Below are 23,088 nucleotides of genomic sequence, written 5' to 3' on the forward strand. Positions count from 1 at the left end.
TGCCCTCTCACCCTCACATCCTCTGAAAATGGGTCTTGGCCAAAGTCTTCAGCGTAGCAGCCTTAGGCTGTGAATAATGTCCATCCCCCCTAAGTCCATACTTGTCAATGTGTCACTCACTTGAAAACAGCAATAAGGAGGTTCACCAAAAGGATGTTTGCAACCAAGAGGTAACAGGCCATGATGGCAGGAACAATCCATGCTCCTGTCTTGCAGGGAGGTAGCTGGATTATTTTGCCATCTTCTCTGGTTTCATTTTGACCACAAGGAGCTGGGAACGAAAATGCAAAGAAATGCAAAATGGGAATGAATCTTTTTAACTTTTTTTTTTTTCCAGAGATATTTAAATATTTAAAATGTCCTGCCTGCCAAAGCAATATCTTCCAAATAACAGCGGCATTGATGCTCCCTCCAAGAAGCTTGCACTTGCTATCACAGATTTTACAAGCTGCAGTTCTTGTTATTGTGTGTTATTTGTCATGAATATCAAGATATTCCCTCCAGAAACTGCAGGAGACAAGCCTGGTGTGAGTAAGCTGCCTGGTTGCATACAGCTAAAGTATCATGGTAGTCTTGTAGTAATTAGAGGCTGTGCAAATAAAATGATCAAAATGTTTAATCCTGGAAAAAAGCTTACATCTTATCTTTTTAACAGTGAAAGCTTGGTCTTTTTTTGATTGATGGAGGAGGATGTGATAAATACCATAAGGAAAAAGAAGTGCATGAAAGTAAATTAAAGAGTAGACATTGATTGCTGCACACTTCACTGCCCTGAGTCCCTCTGGGACATACTCATAATGACCCTCTGCTATTAAGAACTTCTGACTGCATGCCTAGAAACAGTGGGAGAGATTATCAAGCCTTTACTGTACCAGGTAAAGGGACATGTAGGCAGCAGAGTTGCCACCTGTTTCTTCCTTGAATGCTTTGGAACCAAAACATTCTCAGTATTAATGTTGTAGAACCAAAGCAAGGGGAGAGAAAACATTGTGAAATAGTTTTTCTTGCTTATTTTTTTACATGCCTTCATGTGCTGTGGTGGCTGATCTGGATTTGCAAGCATGGGTTCAGTTTACGTCTTTCTAGCCTCAGTCCTAGTGGTCCTAAGTACCTCTGTAATCAGCTCCTCAAGAAAATAATTGAAGAAGCAGCTTACATATACAAACTATCTTAGTAAATTTTGTACAGCACTACAGCAGGCTTCCCCTCTTTCCCATCAAATAGAAGTTTAGATGAGGAATTTTCAAAGTGCTCAGCACTGGCTCAGTTCCTGTAGATATCAATGAGTTTCCCACTGATGTCACAGACAACAAATTTTGCCAGTGCCGTATGTTTTGTACAATTCCACCCTATGTCAACAAATCCATGATTTACAATACCAACTACTACTCAAAAAGATCCTTCTGAACTTCGGTCACAGAGCATGGTATTCAACTATGGGTGTCTGTACTGGCAATCATTTGGTATTACATGTGATTTGTGTACTTGGTTTTGGGCACTACATACAGCTGTTAGGCTATTACATACAGAAATATTATATCCAGATGGGATAGAGGAATACATGATACATCAGCTTCAAACAAGAACTCTCCCAAAATACTCAACTCATGGAAAAAGAAATGGCAAAGCCACGTACAAGCAATACTACTTCTACAAGCCACTCTGTTGTGTCTGGACCCATGGTGTCACTAGTCCTTCCTGCTTACAAAAATACATTTTATTACTGGAACAGGCTGAGCGTACGCAATTCTTTATTTCTCACAAAGCATCACCTTGCAGATTGTTTAAAGTTAGTGCTGATTTCATGCTTCCTGCACTGCTCCAAGCAGCCATTTCATTTAGACATTCAAAATGCCATCTGTGAGCTGCTGAGAATGCAGGGCTATGTGTACTCAGCCTTCACCCAGCAGAAATTGGGACATTCAATGCCTCTTGGTGTCAGCACGCAGTGTGAGACTTACATTTTTGTTTGTGTGGAAACACTAACTTGCTCACATGTTGATTCAGAACTACACAAGTCCAACACAACACAGTACTGAAACCCATCATGATTTCACCAGTAATGGAACAATCACCATATCAGCTGATGAAACCTGTTGTCCTTTTTTGTGCTGAAGAACAGAAGAGATAATGATTTTTGCAGCAATGAGATAAATTGGTGAAAAGCGTATTTTAAACCTTAGATCAATGACATAAAAAACTCAGCTCAAAGTCTGGTTACAATTCTTTTTTTTCTGTTAAAAAAGATAATTTAATCTAAAAAAAATCAGCTTTGACAACTACTAAGACAAAAATTATTTCCCCATCTTTATTTGCATACGATAGAGTATTTAGAATACCATTAATACATCCCTGTTGGTTTATGGCACACAGTGATGGCCAAATTAGACTTCATACAAAGCCAAGTTCCTCTAGTCGATTCTATACGTGCCTGGGTGTTCAGACTGTCCTGAAGGTTTGCAAAAGTTTTTCTCTTTCGCACGTTCTGATGCAGGAACAGTTTTTAAATAACAAGGGAATACTAATCTCATGCCTTATTTTAAGGAGAACTAAGCCACCACTTAATCTTCACATTTTCAGCTGCATGAGAAAATGTATGATGTGTGTCCACTGCACGTCACTGAAGATCTTCTTCCATCTTTAAACTACAACCTTAATTTTAAAGGATTTTTTTTCACTATTTAATAACACTAAATAAACTGTTTGTTTAAAATAATTACTCCCAGGAAACCAGAAACAGAAATTTCTCTGTGAAAAAGGACAGAGGGCTCTGTCAGGAAGCTAAAAGTTGGAATCACATTTTTAGATAATGAAGATACTTGTTGACATTTAAGAAATCAGAATTCTGTTTGTAGGGCGCAGGAAGCCTTTGTTAGGGTAACCCCGGACAGTTCGCCTCCCCCATCCGAGTACGAAGAGCCCCAAGCAGGTCTTATCTCCTTGTTATGGGAGCCGAGGGCAGTTCACTCCCCTCACCTGCACATGCCCCTGCACGGGCACCAACGCGACATCCAGCTGCGGATCTCAGAATTCAGACAACAGCACCCGCATTACATTGTCGAGTTCGCTAACGAGCAAAACGGGACATTGCACAATATGTTAAACAGCACAAGTTTTATTATCTGCCTCTGTGGTTCCTTCCCTTGAGCTTCATTCCTGAGCAGGGCTCCACTGCATCAGGTCCCCAATTGATTAGCACTGGTGTCCCAGGGCTCCCATCATGGTAACACTGCGCTTTCCATAAAGCCAAACCTTTCACTTGCTGAGTGTTGTGCCTCATCCCTAAGGGATCCGCGCCTGCCTTTCATGTGTAACACCATTTGACCATTTTAATTATGTTTGGAGAAATGCAGTAATTTTTGTAGTATGTGCAGTAACATACTAAAATAACAAAATTTTTCAAAGCACAATTTTAGCAAAACCAGGACAATGCTAGAAATGTATGAAGACATACTAATCTTTTTACATTACAGCCTTGCCTTAACAAAAAATACATAAGAGTACTTAACTGTAGTGAAATGTTTTGCTGAAGCAAATTCTGTTAATATAACTATATGCCTATTTTAGGTAACCGAAAAACCCAATCAGTCTGATACCTACAGGCCACTGGATAAAGACTGGACATTATGTCCTGCACTCAGACTTTAGAAAATAATAGAAGGCTGGAATTTTAATTTCAATTACATGCATTAACATCACTCAGCTTTCAAATATTGCATCCTGACATCTGTGGGCATACATTTTTTTTTTTGCATCTCTTGTTTCCTTTTTCACAATCTCCTCCTGTGCTTATTTTTCCCTTCCTGGCTCCCATTTATAGCTTCCTGTATGGGCCTTTCCTGCTACATACCTAACCCTTCCTCTTTCCTGGCCAGAAAATAATCCACACCTTTGTGTGTTTCAGGTCTAAAGTGGTGGCAGAGCTCTGGAAAAATTTGTTTGCCTGCTGTAATTACTGTCATGAGATGGGAACTGCTCATTTTTACTGTGTGTTGGGTGGAGAGCTTGGGAAAAAATGCTTGCAAATTTCTGTGTAATGACTCTTCCCCCAGCTGCACCCTTCCAAAGTAGTTGTGGGAAATAATGGAGAGAGGAAACTGCATAACTGAACAGCTTTGTTAACAAACAGTTTTTTGCCTTTGATTAAAACTTCTCATGTAAAAATTGATACCACTTTTACAATACAAGTTTATTTGTTTGTAATCACAAGAAACTGAAGAATGGGTTCATATGATCACAATTCTAAAGAATAAGGAAATCAATTAGTGCATATTAACTAACAAACCAACCCATCTTTTTTTTTTCCATTCAAGTCTAGACATTTAAAATGCACTTTCATCACTCCGTTTGTGAGTATATAGGCACCTTCCAGTTTTGATCTGCACTGAACCCAAAGGATGTGAGGGGAATACTACTGCAACTTAGGCCAGAGAGACTTTCAAAATGGTGCGCAGGCTGTGCACAGATTTTATCCTCTGCCTGTGCTGCAGAGGTATCATTTATTCTGTTTTGTGCAAAGCTGCTTTGTTTGTTCTAATTCCATGCAAATAAGAGCCCTTGCAGGAAGTTCCTACAGAGACATGAAAAGATGAAACCTCTAAGATTGTATAGAATTTAGTATAAAATTTTCATTTATACTAAGAAAACTTCAAAAACTTTAAAAAATAATAAATCTAACAGACTAAGAATTTTTAAAAAAATCTTTCGTAGTAATTATACTTTCCTCTTAAGTTCATTGGATAGTTAAAACCTGTGTGGAATAGTCTGTCATCTCCTGAAACAACCTTATTTTGGTTACCTGGCATTCCTCCAATATAAGTGAAAGAGAAGGAGGCGCTATCTTTTTCTCTTAAACTATGTTGTTTTTTCCTATAAGGGAGTAGGCACAGGGAACAAACACAAACCAAACTGATCTTCGGATTCCAGATGGCACTTGAAATACTGTCAGCTGGAAAGAAAATCCAGATGCAAATCTGACATGTGAGACACCAGGCAAATCTGAAAAGCAGCCCAAACCAGAAAACCCAAACCTGTGTTGGCTAACAGCGCTCAGTTGCTTTGCCTTTTTAATACAGGAAAATGTGAGGTCTCCTGCTGATTTTTTGCAGGTGACAGCCATTTCTCAAGTTGCCATTTATGTCATCTATCTACATTTTTTACTAAGCAAATGCAGTCCCCGAATAATCCTTTCTTCTTCAGTATTTCTTATATTCTTCTGTTTCAATAGTATTCTAGAGGGGCAGATAGCTTGGTACGGTGAAAACAAAGTTCTTTGCATGTGACAACTGTGTTGTGATTTTTTTTTTTTTTTTGGCTAAAATTGACAGCAATAGTGCCAAAGTAAGTGAGGTGAATGGAGGGAGAGATTTCAGAGCATTTGTGGATTTCCTTCCTGACAGGCATTCACTAAAGCAGCTAAGTGGCTGGCTGCTGCCCCACGGATCCCATCGGGCAGCAGAAGGCTCAGTGGGATTAGGAAAGGCAGCCTAAAAGTGAGACAGTTTCACACACCATCACTGGTTCCCTGACCCAGATCCCCCTTCTTCCACCAACTAACACGGCTGTGATGAACTGTCAGTCTGAGAGGAACTACTTTGAGACTGGTTTTCCTCTTTTTGTTGAATTTACATGAAAATTTGAACAGGGTTCTAAAAGATGTACTATGCTTTTTTTTTTTTTTTCTTTTTTCCCCTTTACAATTGGTTGATAGGAGTTTGTAGGTAGGTAGTATTTATGTACATCACTGATAAGAAATGACACCATTGATTAGTGTATTCATAGTCTCGGATATGAGGATATAATTCTGTCCCCACTTCTGAGTTGAATATGGGATCACATACTAACAGGACACCAATGCACACTCCAGTTAGCGTATGTATTTTAAAAATGAAATGAATACAGAAATTATGCTTAAAAAAAGGGAAATGTATATGACATGCATTATTTAAGAACCAGGCATTTAGCTAGTGTTTTAACAGTGCAGTTCATTGAGATAAAAATCAGAGTAGACCCACTGGATGGGCAGGCTGCCAGCTGATGAGATGGATCTAACACTGTACCTGGTCAGCCTTAATGGCATGCCTCACAAATCAAAAGAAAATATTTTTTAAAAAAGAAAAGTAAGTTAGAAATTTTAGAGTACATACTTTTTTTGTACATTTCTCAGACACTAGGATAATCTCTAGGAGTGTGGCTCAAATGTATATACACTTCCAAGATCAGCATTTTTGCTGAATCTCAAACTTGCAAACAATGGAGCAACATTAAAAAAAAAACCAAACCCACAAAGAAGCCCTTTTCGTTTGCTAAAATAATACTAATAATCTGCTCCAAGCTATAAAGCTCAATTGCAGTTTAGATGTAGCATAACAATTTTAGAACATGTTTATCTTATTTGAGAAAGTACAAAGAGTGTAGTACTCTAACATGAACACAGTGGCTGATTTAGCTTAGAACAACTTGGGAAATACATGTAACAACAGATTTCCAAATAGCGAAAAAATATAAGTACACTAGGAAAACCTTTTGGCTGCCAATCAGGTCATTTGGATTGTATAACAACATCACCAACCATTTGCTCATGCTCCCAGTCTATTTCAGAGGTAACATTTTTGAGACAACCGAGCCTCAGACAGACATGACATATTGCACATATTTTGTGCTGAAAGAGTGGCAGATTCTAATTCCCTGCATCATCTGTCTCTCAGGAAGGAGGAACTAGGTGCTGCTTTTCATTTTGGCATCACCACTTTTACTGCAACTTCTAGTTTCTTTGACACAGACAGAACAACATGTCTACACTTATAGCTGGAGTTGAAACTGTCAAAAAATTTTGCTTTCTCCAAGTCTCAAAATTAATTACGCTGCATCTTTTTACGAGGTTTAAATGTTGGGGATCTGAGTAACACACAAGACTATCCCTACATCCTCATGCAAGGGTATGGAGCCTGCCACCCTCTTTTCATATTCAAAAAATATTCTTAATTCAAAATACTTCAGTTTCTCAGGTTTTAGGGTTCTAAACTACAATCAGCACTTCATAAAAAAAATACCAGTAACTTTTTATTCAGCCAATCACCATGTTTGTTGCACTATGGTAGTTACTTAGTACAACATCAATAAATGGCCACTTGTAGAGGGACAGACAGAACCCTGCTTGTGGACGGAAGTCATCGTGTAATAGGATAAACTTTTATCCCTCTACTATGCTTTTGGAGCAAGATGAAGTTCTATACCCCCAGCTATTCTGCCTGTGGAATGAAATGAACTTTTATAAAGAAAAGAAAAGGAAAAAGGATAAAAATGAGAGAACTGGGTAAAAAGCTAAACTCACTGAAAAGCTTTGTGATTTTAGGTATCTGTTTACTTCCTTGCATGTCATGCTGCCTCTGAAAACAAAGTGGGGAAATATACATAAAAAAGAAGTTTCATCTGTATCCACAGTAATGATTCTATGCTAACCGCAAAGAAGAAATGAACATGGAACTGCTGAAATACCTGCCATGTGATATGTGTACATCTGTCCATGTGAAACTCTGTTAAACTAGGGGGATTATTGGTGATACAGATACATTTATTAGCTTAACCAGCTCAGGAAAATTCAACACTTTTTTTCCATTCAAACTTAGTCAATACTTAACAAGAAGAAAATAAATTATGAAAAGTAATTACATAAGTTATGCCCTTTCCTAATGTGGTACATAAGATAAAAAGGAATATCCTAAACAGAGGTTTAATGCATGTCATCTGCTGCTGGAAAAGATACTCACTTCTAAATGCTAGCAAGGCTTACACATATTTAAGTAGGAACAATGAACCTCAGTCGCATGTCAGTGTTTGCTATGGATACACTGTTTGTGATACATCTACCACAGTATTTCTTATGATCACCCCCCTCCTCTGGCGTAATGCACCAGGTGGCACCAGGTTTAATTTAAAGAGAAGACTGGCATTTTCCTGATCACTACCCAAATGAATCCTGAGGAGACAGTATATGAAATACAGTCTTTTGTTCTGTTTGCACTGATGTGAGCACAGTCTTGCCTTCCAATAAATAAATAAAGCAAAATTCTAATAATGGATCTACTGTCCCCAAAGAATTGCATCACATGGTTTAGCATAAAGGTAATGGCAGTGACTAGGTAACAGAGAAAAGAAAACACACTGGATTAGATCCTCATGAGGTGCAGGAGCTGAAGGTCTAACCCAGTATTATTAGACTTGATGCTCAATATGAAGTTAGGTAAAAAGTATTTAGGTCTAAAATCAAACCAATGGATGAGAAAAAAAGAAGTGACTTTTTACGTCCCAGGTATACCAATGAACTCATGGTGGATACCTGGGAGGGTATCCCTCTCACCTAACTGGCAAAAAGGAACCATTTAAAACATTCTTTATGTGCAATATAATTTAGCATTACAGATTTTTGGTTAAATAATTGTGAAGTAATGCCAGAAGCATGCTTGGAAACTGGTCCCAATATTAGCTGAAAAAATATTTTTGTGACCATTTTCTGTGGTGAAGGAGTTCCTCTATCCTGAGCCATTTATTGAGCACACACACATGATCTAGTAGGACATCATCTGATCAAAGTTGGATACCTGACTTTGGAGTATGAGAATCATAAACTTGCTTACGGTCTATCTGGTCTGCAAACACTTCCCCATAGATCATCCAATAAGGCATGTAAAAAATGTTTTTCGCCAGCTTCCACGAAGGCTCCTCATTGGGGAAGAGAATAGCCTGTCTTGCGACACCAAAGCTCATCAGAACCACCAACATGATGATGACAAAGTACATCATGTCTATCATCTGAATGTAATGACAGGAAACGAGAGAGAAAGAGAGAGAAGGGACAAGAATTAGAGGAATTTATTTGTCCATATTCCTATTATTGTATGCTGCAAAAAAAGTTTGTGAATCTTAGAAACAGAATTTTCAAAAACAAATTTTGAAAAGCCATTCTCACTTTTACATATAAGAAATTTCATTTTCAAAGAACTGAAGGGGTATTATTGTGTTCCTGGTTTTACCCAGTGTTGCTTTTAAGAACAATTTAAATGTTATGAATAGGCTTGAAAATACAAGATACCATCTGGTCATATCAGTTGCCTGAACAAGAATACAGTTTCACTGGAATCAGCAGCCTGGTCTGGGCAAGGGTTATGAGATGATGTATTGTTTATAGGCACCTAGTGGCAACTGTACCAAAACAAAAGGGCAGACTTGGATTATTTTATTCACTGGTAGTCATTGTCTTTGAGCAAAGGAAGGAAGCTGCATCTAACAGAAGGAGTAACGGGTGGCAGAACAGCCTGTTACTGCAACATAAGGGGCACCATGGTGGTAACCAGTGAGAAAGGAAAGCTGTGATACTGGCTGGACTAGAAATCAGCTTGATGGGGGAGTCTGACAAAGCCCATATTAAAAGTAAAAATGCACATAACACAGACACTCAAACCTATTTTCCTCCATTGTTGAAGGCCTCATTAGCCTACACACAAATTTAATTAGTGCTTGCAAACAGTGCCTACCCATTCAAAATATTCCTGGAAAAAGTGGGACGGCAATCCTAGGAGGTGCTGAACAGAGGCTGAAGATGAGAAGAGGAGCTGTGCTAGAAAAGACCCTCCAGAGAGCAGGGCAATGGCTGTTAAGCAGGTACAGCAGAGTTGCTTTATAACCCAAAATGAATGTGAAAACAAATGGGAGTCCTGTAAGGCCCCTGGTAAGATCCCTTTAAAACCTTTAGTTACAGGTTTACTTACACGTCTTTAGTTAGAAGGCTTGTTAAAGAGAGAGCTGTTTTTCACAGCTTTGGATGCAACTTCTGTCTCTGGCCAAAACTCAACACAGAACTCCTCTAAACCTCATGAGTTTTAATCCCTTCAGTCTCTGCATTTTCTGGCTGAGCTGCATTCTGCCTTCCTTGCGAGGCAGGTGTGCAACCAACCTGCACCTCAACTGGTGACCTTATGGCCTCAGGGAGGACCTGCTGCAGCTCAATAGCAGGGTTGCTCATGACAAGAGCTGGTGGAAAAGGGACTTATTTGCAGCAGATGAATCTGACACTGCTATGGGGGTTCTTCAGTTTTGAAGCACAAGGAGAGAGACCTGAGGTCAAAGTAACACTGGGAACCTATCTAAAAGAGAAAAGAGAGGGATACAGAGGAGCAAACAGAAAAGGATATTCTCATATCCATTGACAGAGAGGTTGTAGGAGAAAGACATCTGTATGGCAGGGCTCTGGTAGGAGAGACTCAAGGAAGGGGAAAGAAGGAACTGGGCACAAGTGAAAAAAAGCAGGGGAAAACAGAAATCTTGAGGTACATAAAGATGCAGGAAAGAAAGAAAAAAAACCCTTGGAGACATGAGAGAGGAAAATAAATGCCTTAAAGAATAAAAAAACAGACAAGTAAATCACCAAGATTCCTGTTTTATTCAGAGCATTAATCTCTCAAAAGAAACCTGATTGAAAAGGAATTCCAGATCATTGTACCTCAGAGAGCATCCTGAAATGGGAAAGCTGCATAACTTCAGTTAGTTCTTACTGCTTTTAGTGAAACAATTTGGATATGAAACCTGCTTCCTCCTTTCTTCTCTGATGAAAGTTTGTTTCATGTAGAAATAGATAACATGGTATGATGTAATATAATATCTATTTTAAAATGTCATGCAAGCAAATAAACATAATGAGTATTTGTTGGCAATTTAGGACAATTTCTTAAATGCTTCCAGTGTTTTTGATCAGGAATCACACAGGTTTGACCACATGTTGCAAGAAATAAAATTTTCATTGCTATTCTCTATTCAGACTGTGTATAAGCTTTTCCCTCTTCTGCTAAATACCTTTCTAAAACCTGAGTAGCTTGTCTGAAATCCAGGGAAACAGACGGGCGAGTTTCCACTGACTCTAATGTGCACTCTACCAGGGCCTTTGGCCTGTAGGGTTGAATTACAATTGCTTTAAGTCAATGGCCATTTCAACTCATTAGTCACCTGTTTTAAAAAGTTATAAAATGGGCAACCGTTGGTGCAGTTTCATAAATGAGCTGACTCTATTTCTGCTTTTTTATTTGCAAAGAAGCTAAGAAAATGTAGACATTCTCACACGGTAAGGGAACTGATATACCTCTGACTCTCTTGACATGCCACAGTGATTTAATTTCATTCCCAAATAAAAGGGGAGTAAATCTATCACTGTGCAGAGATCAGAAAAGCAGCTTCTAATAAGCATATTCTGTTACTGAAATAAGTAGATAATAAACGTAGCCATTTAGCTTCCTCCTCCTATGTTCACCTTTGCTTTAACCTACTGCTTTTAAACTGCTCAAGCCCATTTCTGACCCTCGCTTAATTTCATTTGCGTATTTGTTCACAGTGCCCAGAGGCACAGTTATTTTGTTGGATACAACGTAGAGGTAGGCGAAGAGAAAGTTCCCTAACATTGGAAAGGTGGAAAGAGTAATCTTTTTCCTCCTGAGTCTAAAACTTACTCACAATAGAAGCTCAGGATAAAAACTCAAGCATTAAATATGGTCTGTTGAGGAACTCGATAGCTGTGACGGGCTTACTCTGTATAACCTGCTTGATGTTTGCCCTAGTGCTGAATGTTACTTGCAAGACCACAAGATGAAAAAGACAGAAAACCCAAGGACATAAATGGACATGTGATCTAAACAAAAAAACACAAGGGAGCCCACTGCATCCTGGAGCGAGCAGGTGCAACTTCCAGGGAAGTCTGTGCATGATATAAATGGGCTGTCAATTACACAGGGGAGTAAGTTGGCCAGAAGATAGATGCGAGAGGCAAATTTGTGTAATTCAAACCAGCTGGGCATTGCATGTGTGGGCAAAGTGGATGTGTCAGAGTTGCTGAGTGCATGGAAAGTTAGACAACGTATGAAAATGAAATAACAGGAAGGCACAAAATAAAAGAACTTCCCTCCTTTAACAGTTGCCCACACCTTCAGAGTACTCTGGTAGTTTAATTCAACACCCTCTGAGTGGCCATCAAGCCTACCAAGGCTAGTGATTTTCCTGCATTTGTTTTCCATAGAAAGTGATGTGAGGCTTGATTTCTTGTATACATGTGAGAATGACAAAGGAATGGAAATTATATTATTTTGCTGATTTCAACCACTTCCTTTCTGTGTTGACCCCAGGAGAAAAATAAGCCACTGTTTATACTATTGGTGAAGCTGGGCTCCTATCAGCCATCCATAACACTGACTACTGGATATTTGTTATTTGTGGCTAATCTGTTTATTATTGAACTGGTTTTCAGACTGCCTTTGCTAGCACCACAGCTCTGAAACTTTTTGTACATGGCACCTGTGAAAAATACAACACAGTAGGAAGGTAGCTGTTTTTTAGGAGTTTTATGCACTGTTTATTGTGTAAGCCCCAGTGGCCACCAGATCCTCTGATGGAGGGACACAGTCCAGGTCGGGCAGGAAAGAAACAGATGATAATGCAGTGTTTTCCCTTTGGTCTTTGGTTCTTTCTCTTGTCCTGCTGTCCTTTTACAGTAACGTCCAGCAAGAACTGTTGAGTGTTTTCACCTCTGTACTCTGGAGCTCTGCAAAATCCCTCCCACCAACATCCTATTAGCTTTCTTGAAGGAAGGTAACACACTAGGGAAGGTAGCACACTTCAAAATCCTGTTTGCAGGACATAACAATTCAACTTTCTTTTGTGTTTCCCCTCTGGGTTTGGAATTGAATGCTGGTAAACTGAAGGGTCAGACAATGGCTCTCCAGGCACCTGTTAGGTAGGGAGCCTAACTGGACATATATTTTGTGTTTCAGTTTTATAGTTGCTTAGAATCACTGAGCTTGTTGTGACAAAGGTAATATCAAGGAAGGATTGTAGTCCATGCATTCATATATGCCCTCTTTTCGTATGATGGTGAGGAAGAAGGGTGGCTGAGTCTTTTCTTTAAGGATCACAGTAAAGCAAACACCACAGACTGCCTATTTGGATTTTCTGATTATTGTTCACATAGCAATCAGACAGCAGTAATATTTGTATTTAGAAAAGTTAATACTCAGTTTACTTTTTTTTTACTGAATGCCAGCTTCAAGGGTCTTTTATTCTATTTTTTTAAAAAATAGATCTTAAACCCCAGAATGCATGAAAAAGCCATTATTTACACAACAAAGGCTGGATAACTGCATTTAAAACATAAGCATGTATATTAGCTGCATGCAAATATCAGGGGCATGTGTATGTGCATCTGTAAACTCAGCTGTTTTCTTTACTTCATACAAGCAAAATGCTGCTTTCATGCAACATTTCTACTGAAACGTAAAAAGAAAAAGCCAAAAAGTCAAAAGTTATACATCTGGCAGCAAATATCTGTTGGATACCTAACCTAGTCATACTCCTGCCATGTTGTGTACATGTGATGTGGCCAGGGGACAGAGGCTGCAGTTATGCAAATGGATTTCTCATCTCACAGGGACATACCTGAACAGGAAAGATGGAAGAACATATGGGTATGGAGCAAACTATAGAAAGGTCACAGTCTTAATCCTAACCATTATAATTTTGAATATAGCACACCTATTACAACAAAATTTCTTTGAGAGTGTCAAGGTACCAAACACTTTTTTTTAACTTTAACAAACCACCCTCCTTTACAACTAGTTGAGCATTAGTATCCTTTGTATTTTCTGCAAATGAGGCACAGAGGTGTAGGATGGATAGCTATGCTGTTGAAGAGACATCTCAAAGAAAGACAAAAAATACACCATCTAATAGGACAGGGAGAGTCTAATCTTCAGTTCTGGAGGTCTATGCTGAAGTTTTGATTCAATAAGGCACTGATTTCTGGCTTACACGAAAATGCTAATGTGTAAAAAAAATACAGGTAAATCTGCAGTGATGTCATAGGCCAAAGACACAGAGTCAAGAACATGCTGGTAAAACATAGGAGCACACCAACTTCTCTTACCATTTTCCCAATCATCATAACATATGGTCCCAAATACTTGTTTACTCCGAAGATGTCTAATAACCGTATATACCAGTAAATGATGTTAACACAGTATATCACTCGGCCATCACTCCGGAGTGGCAGATCTTGCAGACGCAGCACCATCCCAACAGAGAACAGGAGTATAGCTATGAGATCAGTAACATTCCAGTACTCCTGGAGCCAAACTTTTACTTTCTGTAACAGTTTCCCGGGATCTGACATCAATATCTGAAGGACAGAGGACATGGAGAGGAAAGGAGCTGAGCCATCTTAATTTAAGCTTGAAGAAACCTAAGTAAACAAATATATGCCACACAGGCCAAAAGCAAAGCTAAAAGACTCCTATAATACAAATATCTCATGTACTCTCTGATTTTTTTGAGAAATCTTCCATTTCAACCATTCTTAGCCTGTATCTATGTGCAAGATACTTAAAAGGACAAAAAGCTCTAAAATCCCCATGAAATCAGAATAAATATATGTATATATCTCTGTTTTTCAAATTTATTGACTCTACTTAGAGTCTTGGAATAAAGGGAGAAATATAGAAAGATATTTCATCAGAAAATTCACATTTAAAGAAGCTGTAGATTTAAAGAAAATTACTTGAAAATGTGTATCAAACTGTCAAGGAATAATTAATAAAGATCTGAATTTAGTATTTAATCCAAAGAGATACTAGCTACTACTTGGACCCATTTTTGGAAGTTAAATTCCACAGCTGAGAATATAATTCACAAAAATAATTAATCTTACCTTATGAATTTATCGTCATTCTGTTTGCAAGATCATTTGGGAGACTTGGTTGTTTTCCTGAATTAGTGTTGAAACGATTCCTCAAGTGATTTCTATGAATAATTCCTAGCTTTTACTGAGTTAACAAGCTGTTTGTTTTAATTTTCTATATTTAGCCAGAGAACATTTCAGCAGACTCATACAGTTCCTTAAAAAGATGAATGCCATTCTTATAATTTTCTTATAATTCATTTTCAGAATGAATTTTAAGCTCATTTTCTGTGAACATTCTCCAACATCTGCTTAGAAATCCATTCTGACAAATGTTCTTGATAAACTTTTGTAGGAAGGACAATTTGGGGTGAATGATTAGACAAAAGTGGCACACACAATTTCTGCCAGCAGCCTCCCACCTACTGAGCCAGTGGTGCTTTATCTCCATTGGTATTGCAGAGTTCTCATGTGGCAGCTGCCACTGTTTTCCTTTTTCTTTTGGTTAGTGAAGTACACTTATTATAGGCCACACAAGTAGTATATTTTCCTCCATTCTTTTTATTTATAATGTAGAGTTTACCATACACTGTTTGAAATCTGTCTTTGAAGTCTAAGAGGCTGTTGCAAGACCATTTTTAGTCTAGTCCTCAAAAGCATTTGCTGCAGAACATACAAATATAGATGGAAACAAATTCAGCCCAGGGGTACAAATGTGCTGTTTCAGCTGAGGTCAACAAGACTCGCACCCACTCACATCAAGGCCGAATTTTGCCTCTGGTGTCGTTGTGGAATAAATCTGCATTTGGCCAAGTGAAAAGGGCACGGCAGTAGCTGCAAGTGGGAGAGACCATGAGGGGCAAGGGATGGCAGAACAGTTTCACTCTGCCTATAGACTGAGCGCCACCTTAAATGCTCTTTCTCTGCTCTATGTGTCTGCTTTAGCATCTTTAGGGAGATTCATGCTATTGCTTGACATAATTAGCAAAAATTTTTGAGATTAAAAGGGGGAAATCCTATTAGAAAAATACTGCAATATTCAACGCGGATCTAAATTTTCTGCTAGTTATGTCTGGTTTTATTTAAAACCTTTGCATGAGATACTTAGACAGACAGAACAGCTGTAAATTTTGAATGAACTCTGTTTGGGGTGGAGCGGGGATTTGAATATGGGCTTTTCGGTTGTCATGCTATCACCACGTCTCCATGTCTGTTCTGTTATAGTGTATCTCCTTTTCCTGTCCATGAAACATACTTCAGCTTCTGGGCCACATTTCAAGGAATATAGCTCAGCTTTAAGATATGTCAGAAGACCACCTTGTACTTGTGATTAAGCATGCATCACACAGAAATCTGAACAGAGAAATTCCGTGGGAGAAAGAGAAAGAAAGAGAGTCTTGATTTTGAAATGGAGGAAGACAGATTTTTTAGTGCTGTGTTTTTAACAATCCATCTGCTTTTCTGTGAAAAAGAGCAATTTTATGATAAGCCGATTCATCAAAAATTATCCTGAGAAAAATAATAAAAATACATATTAAAATGAAAAAAACCACCCTTATTTCTTTTTTATTATGTCTTTCTTGGTTGGGGTGATTTTACCTCTCTCATCTTCTCTATTCCCAGAGTGAAAATGTACGAGATGACAATCCATTCCTGTGTAGATGGCCAGCGATCCATCTTCACTAACACTATATAATTGAACAGCATCAAGTAACCTATATATGCCAGCTGTAAAGAAACAAAATGAATTATCAATAGTCACTACATTTGTACAACTGAGCCAGTTTCTTGGGTACGATTTGATATTCCTAATTTGACTGTAACCAGCGTTAAACAGACAAAAGAACAATCAGACAGTTTCTGGGTTGTTTGAAAAAGCTCACATTAAATCACATACACAGTGCGGAATGTGCAAAATACAAGCAAAAATGTTCTCTCCTCCAGCTACACCTGCCTCCCCAATGAAATTGTATTAATGCAACCCCCCTGGATCATCCAACAGTGATGGGAATTCTCATACCATTATGTCAGCTACCAAACTAAGTTACCTATGTGAAGATTTCTCCCTTAACTGCTTCTAACACCCTTTACTACTCTGACACCCCTCCTCTGTGTTTTTTTTCTCCCTGTTCACCTAGCCTAGGCTGACTCTGGCATTCCAAATCCTTTTTGTACAGTCCTAGCCTGGAGCCCAGGAGTTCCTATATGTTGCTAGAGGTCTTCCACCCAGCGTAGTACTGATCTAACCTATACCATGGTTTCTTCCCAAAACACTGCTGCTCCTACTCATATGGTTGCAGCAAGCAGCCAGGCATAGCCATGTATTTATTAGCTTTCTATTTTTTGCAAGTTTTTACATATAACTGTTTTGCTTTTCCTTCTCTGATATATCTACCTTCTGGCCTAATTTTTGATACAGTAAGGTGTGGATTATGTTTTTAGTTTCTTTCTCCTTTCTTTCTACATGCTGAATGTAATGAAACAGTCAGTCAAAAAAAAAAAAAAGATGAGACAGGCAAGTTGCATAATCAAGGTCATAAAACTCAGAGAAACTCAAGTGTCACACTGGAGCATGGGCTGTAGCAAGGGTAAATGGCCATGGCTGGGGTCTGTGGTGGCCAGAATCCAACGGCCTGTGTACTTTGTCTTTCAAACAGCAGCCCTACAATAAAATGCATCTTAAGCCAAATTTAAATCAGATAAAAGATGATTCAGTTCTGTGCATTAACATTTTAGTCATTGTGGCAGAAAGCTTATTCCATACATCTCTATTTCAATATAGTTTTTCTCTCAGCTGCATGTTACTCACAACTATTATGTACTTGGTGTCAGCCTTAAGATCAAACAGCCCAGAAGGGTTTGAGACTTTTGGGTAGGATTATTTCAGTGTTCCGCACCTCACAGAACAGGATTTATAGTCCTGTTGTACTTGCTACAGAACATCATTTCTGCTCTGTGTAAAAGCCACAGAGTTCTGACTTTTCTTCCAGTGGCTGGTTTGAGGACACTTGAGAGAAATCTCTACATCGGCCATAACTATCAGGACAGAGAAGGCAGCCAGCTGAATGACAGCTTTTTGTCTACATAAAATGAGGAGGAAATGATCTCATTTGTCTTTCAGCTTGTGTGTGATGATGGATTACAATGCTCAGGTCTAGAGACTGGTCCTCCTTTAACACTCCTAAAGGCAACAGAGAGCAATATTGACTTAGGTCAGCATCTAGAGTGTTAGCTGAGTCAGCAGAAACTCTAGTCTGGGCCGGCAGAACTGGACGGACACCTCCCTAGCTGAAATAACACCTTCTACTACAATGCAAAAAGCCAGGTGATGTTGCCACCTAACACTCTCCCTTTTAGATCTTATTGATTATTAATTATCAGCAAATCTTATTAATTTGGTCTGACTCAGCAGCCTTTGGTGAGCATTTGCAGTTAGTAGGGCAACAGAATAGGGGCATTAAGGTTACAAAGTTGACAGAAACCACAAGACCCTCAGTGTAACTAGGGGCTTTTGCTTCTTGGTTTTCCTTTGAGATGTGGGGTTTGGATTTTCTGAGGGGGTTTTTTTTGGTCAGTCCAAATGCACTGAAAATTGCTGAATATTTTTGCAGGGAAGGGAAGGGAAGGGAAGGGATCTTGATTTAAGAATAAAATTATGCTGAAACTGCACCACTTTAACCCAAGAAACAAGAAACCCTTCAGATAGTGAGTGACACCCTCCTTTTCCCTCCCCAGACCTCTAACTTGTTCCTGCCTTCCAGGATGATGTCCTGGTCCCACACTGTGATCAAACCTCAGTACAGCTGCCTGTGCTGGTACTCAAGGTTTTTTAGAAGTGCTACTACACAAGTAGCGGAACTCTCTTTTTCATGCTTTTACATGGCTTGACAAAGAGCTAGAGGCTGCCATTTTCACCCTTGAGGGCAATATCTAAAGAAACTAAGGAAAGGAATGCTGCTAAGAAGTTTCTTGGCTGAGTTGCTTCCTGCCCTCCTATGGATGCTGTCCCATTCTATAGAAAATACTCAAAACATTCATGATAAGGGACAAACCTAGAAATCGTACCAGCAGGAGAGTGCTTCGAGAGGGAAACACTCTCCCCTTTTCCCATTGTTTGCAATAGTTAATTGATCATAAAGTGAAGTGGTCCTAAAACACAAAACTTAGGGCAAGGTTGTTTTGATGTTGAGAAGATTACTCTTACTTGGGGTTCAATTCCCTCTTCAGCTATTCCTTCTCAGAAGAGGTAGAAATGTGGCCTCTTACATCTTGCTAGCATCTCAGCCTAAAGCTCTTCTCCTCAAGCAATCTGAGAGATGAAACCTTTGAGTCATGGTTTTCAATGCAACAGCAACAAAGCAGAACAGAGTAACTGACTTTTTAAACTACTGCATGTCTAGAAAGCTAAAGAATTCTTGGTTGGGAAAAAGCTATTTATTTTGGCTCATCTGCTGAGCCAAAATGTTACTTACTCCAACATCCACACATTTAACCCACTTGCATATTGAAAGAATGAAGGTCAATATAGCCATAGAATAGTAGCAGATAGATAGATATAGAATAATCAAATTATTTTAAATGGCATACAAGAGCCATACGTATAGTCAATTTGCTTGCATTTTGGACTGTGGAATGTAAAATTTGGAGGATTCATTTTGAAATCTACAGTTGGTATGCCTGTGTGCTTGTAAAAAGTGTGATAGGCTGTGCAATTTTAACCCTCTTCTGAAAGTTGTTTTGCTTTTAGTCTACAGGAGTTTCTCAATATACTCAGCTGGTCAAGCACTGTAACCAGAGTCCACCTTAATTTGCTACTCAAGTTCAGTGTAGCCAAGATCCAGATTTAATAAGTGACCTTCATTAAGACCTGCCTCAGGACATAAAACTATAGGAACAGGTCGAAATGGAAATGCAATATTGATCTTTTTCTCCCATTTCAGAATTGAACTAACAAGGAGAGCCAGGATATTTCTTTCTGTTTACAGTGTAAAGACTTTTCTGGTTATGCATAATACATATTACAATTGATAATGAGACTAGGCTGCTGATGAGCATTTTCTAGACTCATCAGCCTGACTAATGTTCAATGGCCACACGTTCTGCAGGTAGCTACTCCAATCTGCCTAACTGGAGCTATTTGCTAGCATAAGCCATTCACCACAGTTCGGTCTCTGTTATTGGTTTAGTCTCTGTTGGTGTGAGTTCTTCCTGCTGTCTGTAGATGTAATGCCTGGATCTCAGCAAGGCAATTTTCCTTGTAAGAAGTCTACAGAAGGATCCATTCTTTGTGATTTGCTGTGCATTCAACAGAATGATGGAAAATATAACTGGAAAGGATGACTTGAAAGTATCTGGTCAATTCCATGGTGCCGAGGCAGGACTAATTACAGTGTACCATAGTGGACATATGTTTTGATAAGATAAACTTAGAGATCACTAATAATGGAAAATCTACCATCTGCTTCCACAGTTTATGACAGTACTCCTCAGAGCAGTTAGAAACTGTTTCTTAACATCTTACCTAGAACTTCTTTGCTGCAATTTAAACCACTCCTTCTTGTCCTATTCAATTCCATTTTGTTCCTCTCTGCAGCTACTTACACATATTTGAAAACTATTACGTTCCTTCTGCAAACTTATTTTTTCCAGATAAAACAATCTTGCTTCCTTAAAACTTTCCCATTAAGTCATGTTTTACAGACCTCTTGAAATATTTTCCTTGTTCTTTTTTGTGTCCTTCAAACCAATCCATACTTGTCACGTGATGCAGAAACCGAACTGGGATAGACTATTTCAGACAAGGAGACTGGAAGGATTACTTTGTGTGTTCTTTTTACTTTTTGATCTCATCCTTCTATATCCTAGTGCAATTTTCAAATTTAATAACTAATCTCTACTCCATCATCCAAGTTTTGAATAAAAATATCAGCACCTGATGTAGGAGAGACCCTAATGCAATCCTTTCCAATTCTTGCTTCCAGCTTGATAGTGAATAATTAATATCTGTTCTTGAGGACTAATTGCCAAAAAGCTTTGTATCCACATAGTAACTTTAATACAGCAGTTAGTAATTTATCTGTGAGAGTATCCTGGAAAGTTTTTGATATTGTCTTACTTCAGTAAAAATATATGACATAATTTTTTCCTCCCCCATGCACAAGGTCTGTTTCTTTATAACATAGGAAGATTATACTGATTTGACATAATCTGTCCCTGAAAAATGTATATTACCTGCTACTCTTGTCTTTGTTATCTTGTGGGTACTTACACAAACACTTGCTTTGAGAGACACTCTGCAGACTAGTCAAAACAGAAAAAAGAAAAAATATTCCAAGAAAAAATGTGATCTGCCTGCTTCTTTTTTTCATCAGTTATTACACAATTCGATACCCTGATTCAGTGCAGTCTCCCATTGGACTTACTATTTGAAGCTGTCCTATTGGGAATTCTCCTATATGGAATTCCTTGGAAGCACTGCATGCAGCAATTTTCCACTTACTGTTGTATTTGAAGAAAAACACACACAGTCATTCAAATTTTAACCATTAACTTCCTGCATTAACTGGTAGTCTTTAAAAGTTGTAGACAGGCTTGCAAGTGCTAGCTGACCTCCACAGAAGACTTTTATTAAACTATTTACAGATAAGCCCTCCAATGCACACAGCTGCAGATTTTCAATGAAACACACAAGATGACCTTAATCCAATTTCAGTATTTGTCCAAACAGTAGTAATATAACAGGAAAGATTTCTTACCGTGTAGAACCAAAATTTGACGATGGGAGCATTGTAGAACTCATAAATCTTTCTTCCAACAGGGATCAGTCTGTGCCTGCTCTGAACTTCCTCTTCATCTTTCTTTCTTGAGGACTCTCCATTCCCTCGTCCCAGCATTGCCTACAAGAAAGGACATTTTTTTTGTGTTTCTTTCTTTGAGAAAGACAAATTCAGCCATTTTTTGAAATTTCAAAAGGAAACTATTTGAAACTTCTCTGATTTCTTGATCTTTAGACAAAACCAGGTGACCATGGCTACGTGCAAAATGATTTGTTGTCAGATTATCTTTTTTGCAGAGAAGCTGCTGTTTAATACTCTGTAAACTGAAAAAGCAATGCTTTGGCAGCAACTGTCAGCACAAGTCTGAAATCCTTGACTGGTGAACAAAAAATTAGATGTAGAAAACAATTCTCCTTTTTGCTGTATAGACAGCAAAATTTTTACCTGACAACAGCTTTTTTGTGGTGTACTTCTATACAATAAAACAGATGCAAACAGAAAAAAGGAAAGTTTTGGTTTTAAACAAAGAGAAGTTCATAAGGCTGAGACTGAGAGAGAACAACAAGGTGAAAGGGGAGTTGGCAGTTGCTGGATTGGAAGCAATGAAGCCAGTGACTCTTCTTATGTTGATCACCGGATCTGTCACAGGCAGCAATCCTGCTATGAACTTCACATGGATGTAGAGGACTGACCAGCAGAGTTCACTGCACCAATAAAGGCCTTGGATTGAGAGATCATAGAATGGCTTGGGTTGGAAGGGACCTTAAAGGTCATCTAGTTCTACATGATTGTAGCTTCTTCCATAATGAAGTTCCAGACTGCTCATGCACTGCCTCTGTTAGGCTTGATCTCACTGTTACCATTGCAAGTCAGACTCACTGAAGAGCTATGCTGAGCTCCAGAAACATATTCTTAAGATGTCCTCAGCTTAAGTGCAAACCTAACAGGTAAAAGACAGTAATATTTTGTTTACTCTTAACTGCATGGTCTGCTGCGTGGAAGGAGTGACTAAACTGCATACTCACTGAAGTTAATGCATAAAAGAAGGTGTTCCTTTGTATATACAGTACAGTGTGATCTAGTAAATGTTTTTGCTGAAACAATTATTTTGTGAATAGTAGATTAAGAGTGGATTTTAGGTCACTGTGCCCTAGGCAAGTTCTTATCATTTAGTTTGTGGCAGCATGTATAGATTGTAGCACTCCTCACATGAAAACAATCGCAGGAATTGAGATACAACTGTCCTACCTAAGTATGCAGGGATTGCACGATGATGCTTTTATTTAATGCTTCTATAATGATTTTCTACAAGTAGATCAAAGCACTTCCATACTTTTATGTTAACTGAAGCAAAGTTTCACCATCCCTGGAGATTGTTCTCATCTGCAACCTAAAACCATGGAAAACTAAGCCCCTAAAGAGAACAATTAGATGCCAGACATATTGTCCTTTGATAAAGAGGTCCTTCTTTTATCTGTCTCAGTGCTCTCTGATTCAACAGGAAGTTCAGCACATACTTAACTAATCAGCTTCAGGTGAGCTATTTGACCTGATTCTAGTGTCCTGCAGAAACAGAAGATGCACTTCTCGCATATTTAAAAGTAA

General features: G+C 38.6%; 1 protein-coding gene across 1 annotated transcript in view; it reads right to left on the reverse strand.

The window, feature by feature from the left end:
- LOC104522639 (transient receptor potential cation channel subfamily M member 3-like) overlaps positions 1-23,088 on the reverse strand; it is a gene marked incomplete at its 3' end in the record, with an annotated part of 57,465 nt that overhangs the window by 2,011 nt on the left and 32,366 nt on the right. Inside the window, 5 exon segments of the mRNA XM_029084293.1 lie at positions 121-271; positions 8,601-8,811; positions 13,958-14,209; positions 16,307-16,435; positions 21,463-21,603. Coding sequence (XP_028940126.1) covers positions 121-271; positions 8,601-8,811; positions 13,958-14,209; positions 16,307-16,435; positions 21,463-21,603 — 884 coding nt within the window.

Source organism: Antrostomus carolinensis, unplaced genomic scaffold, assembly GCF_000700745.2.
Source record: "Antrostomus carolinensis isolate BGI_N321 unplaced genomic scaffold, ASM70074v2 scaffold7110, whole genome shotgun sequence".
Taxonomy (NCBI): Eukaryota; Metazoa; Chordata; class Aves; order Caprimulgiformes; family Caprimulgidae; genus Antrostomus; species Antrostomus carolinensis.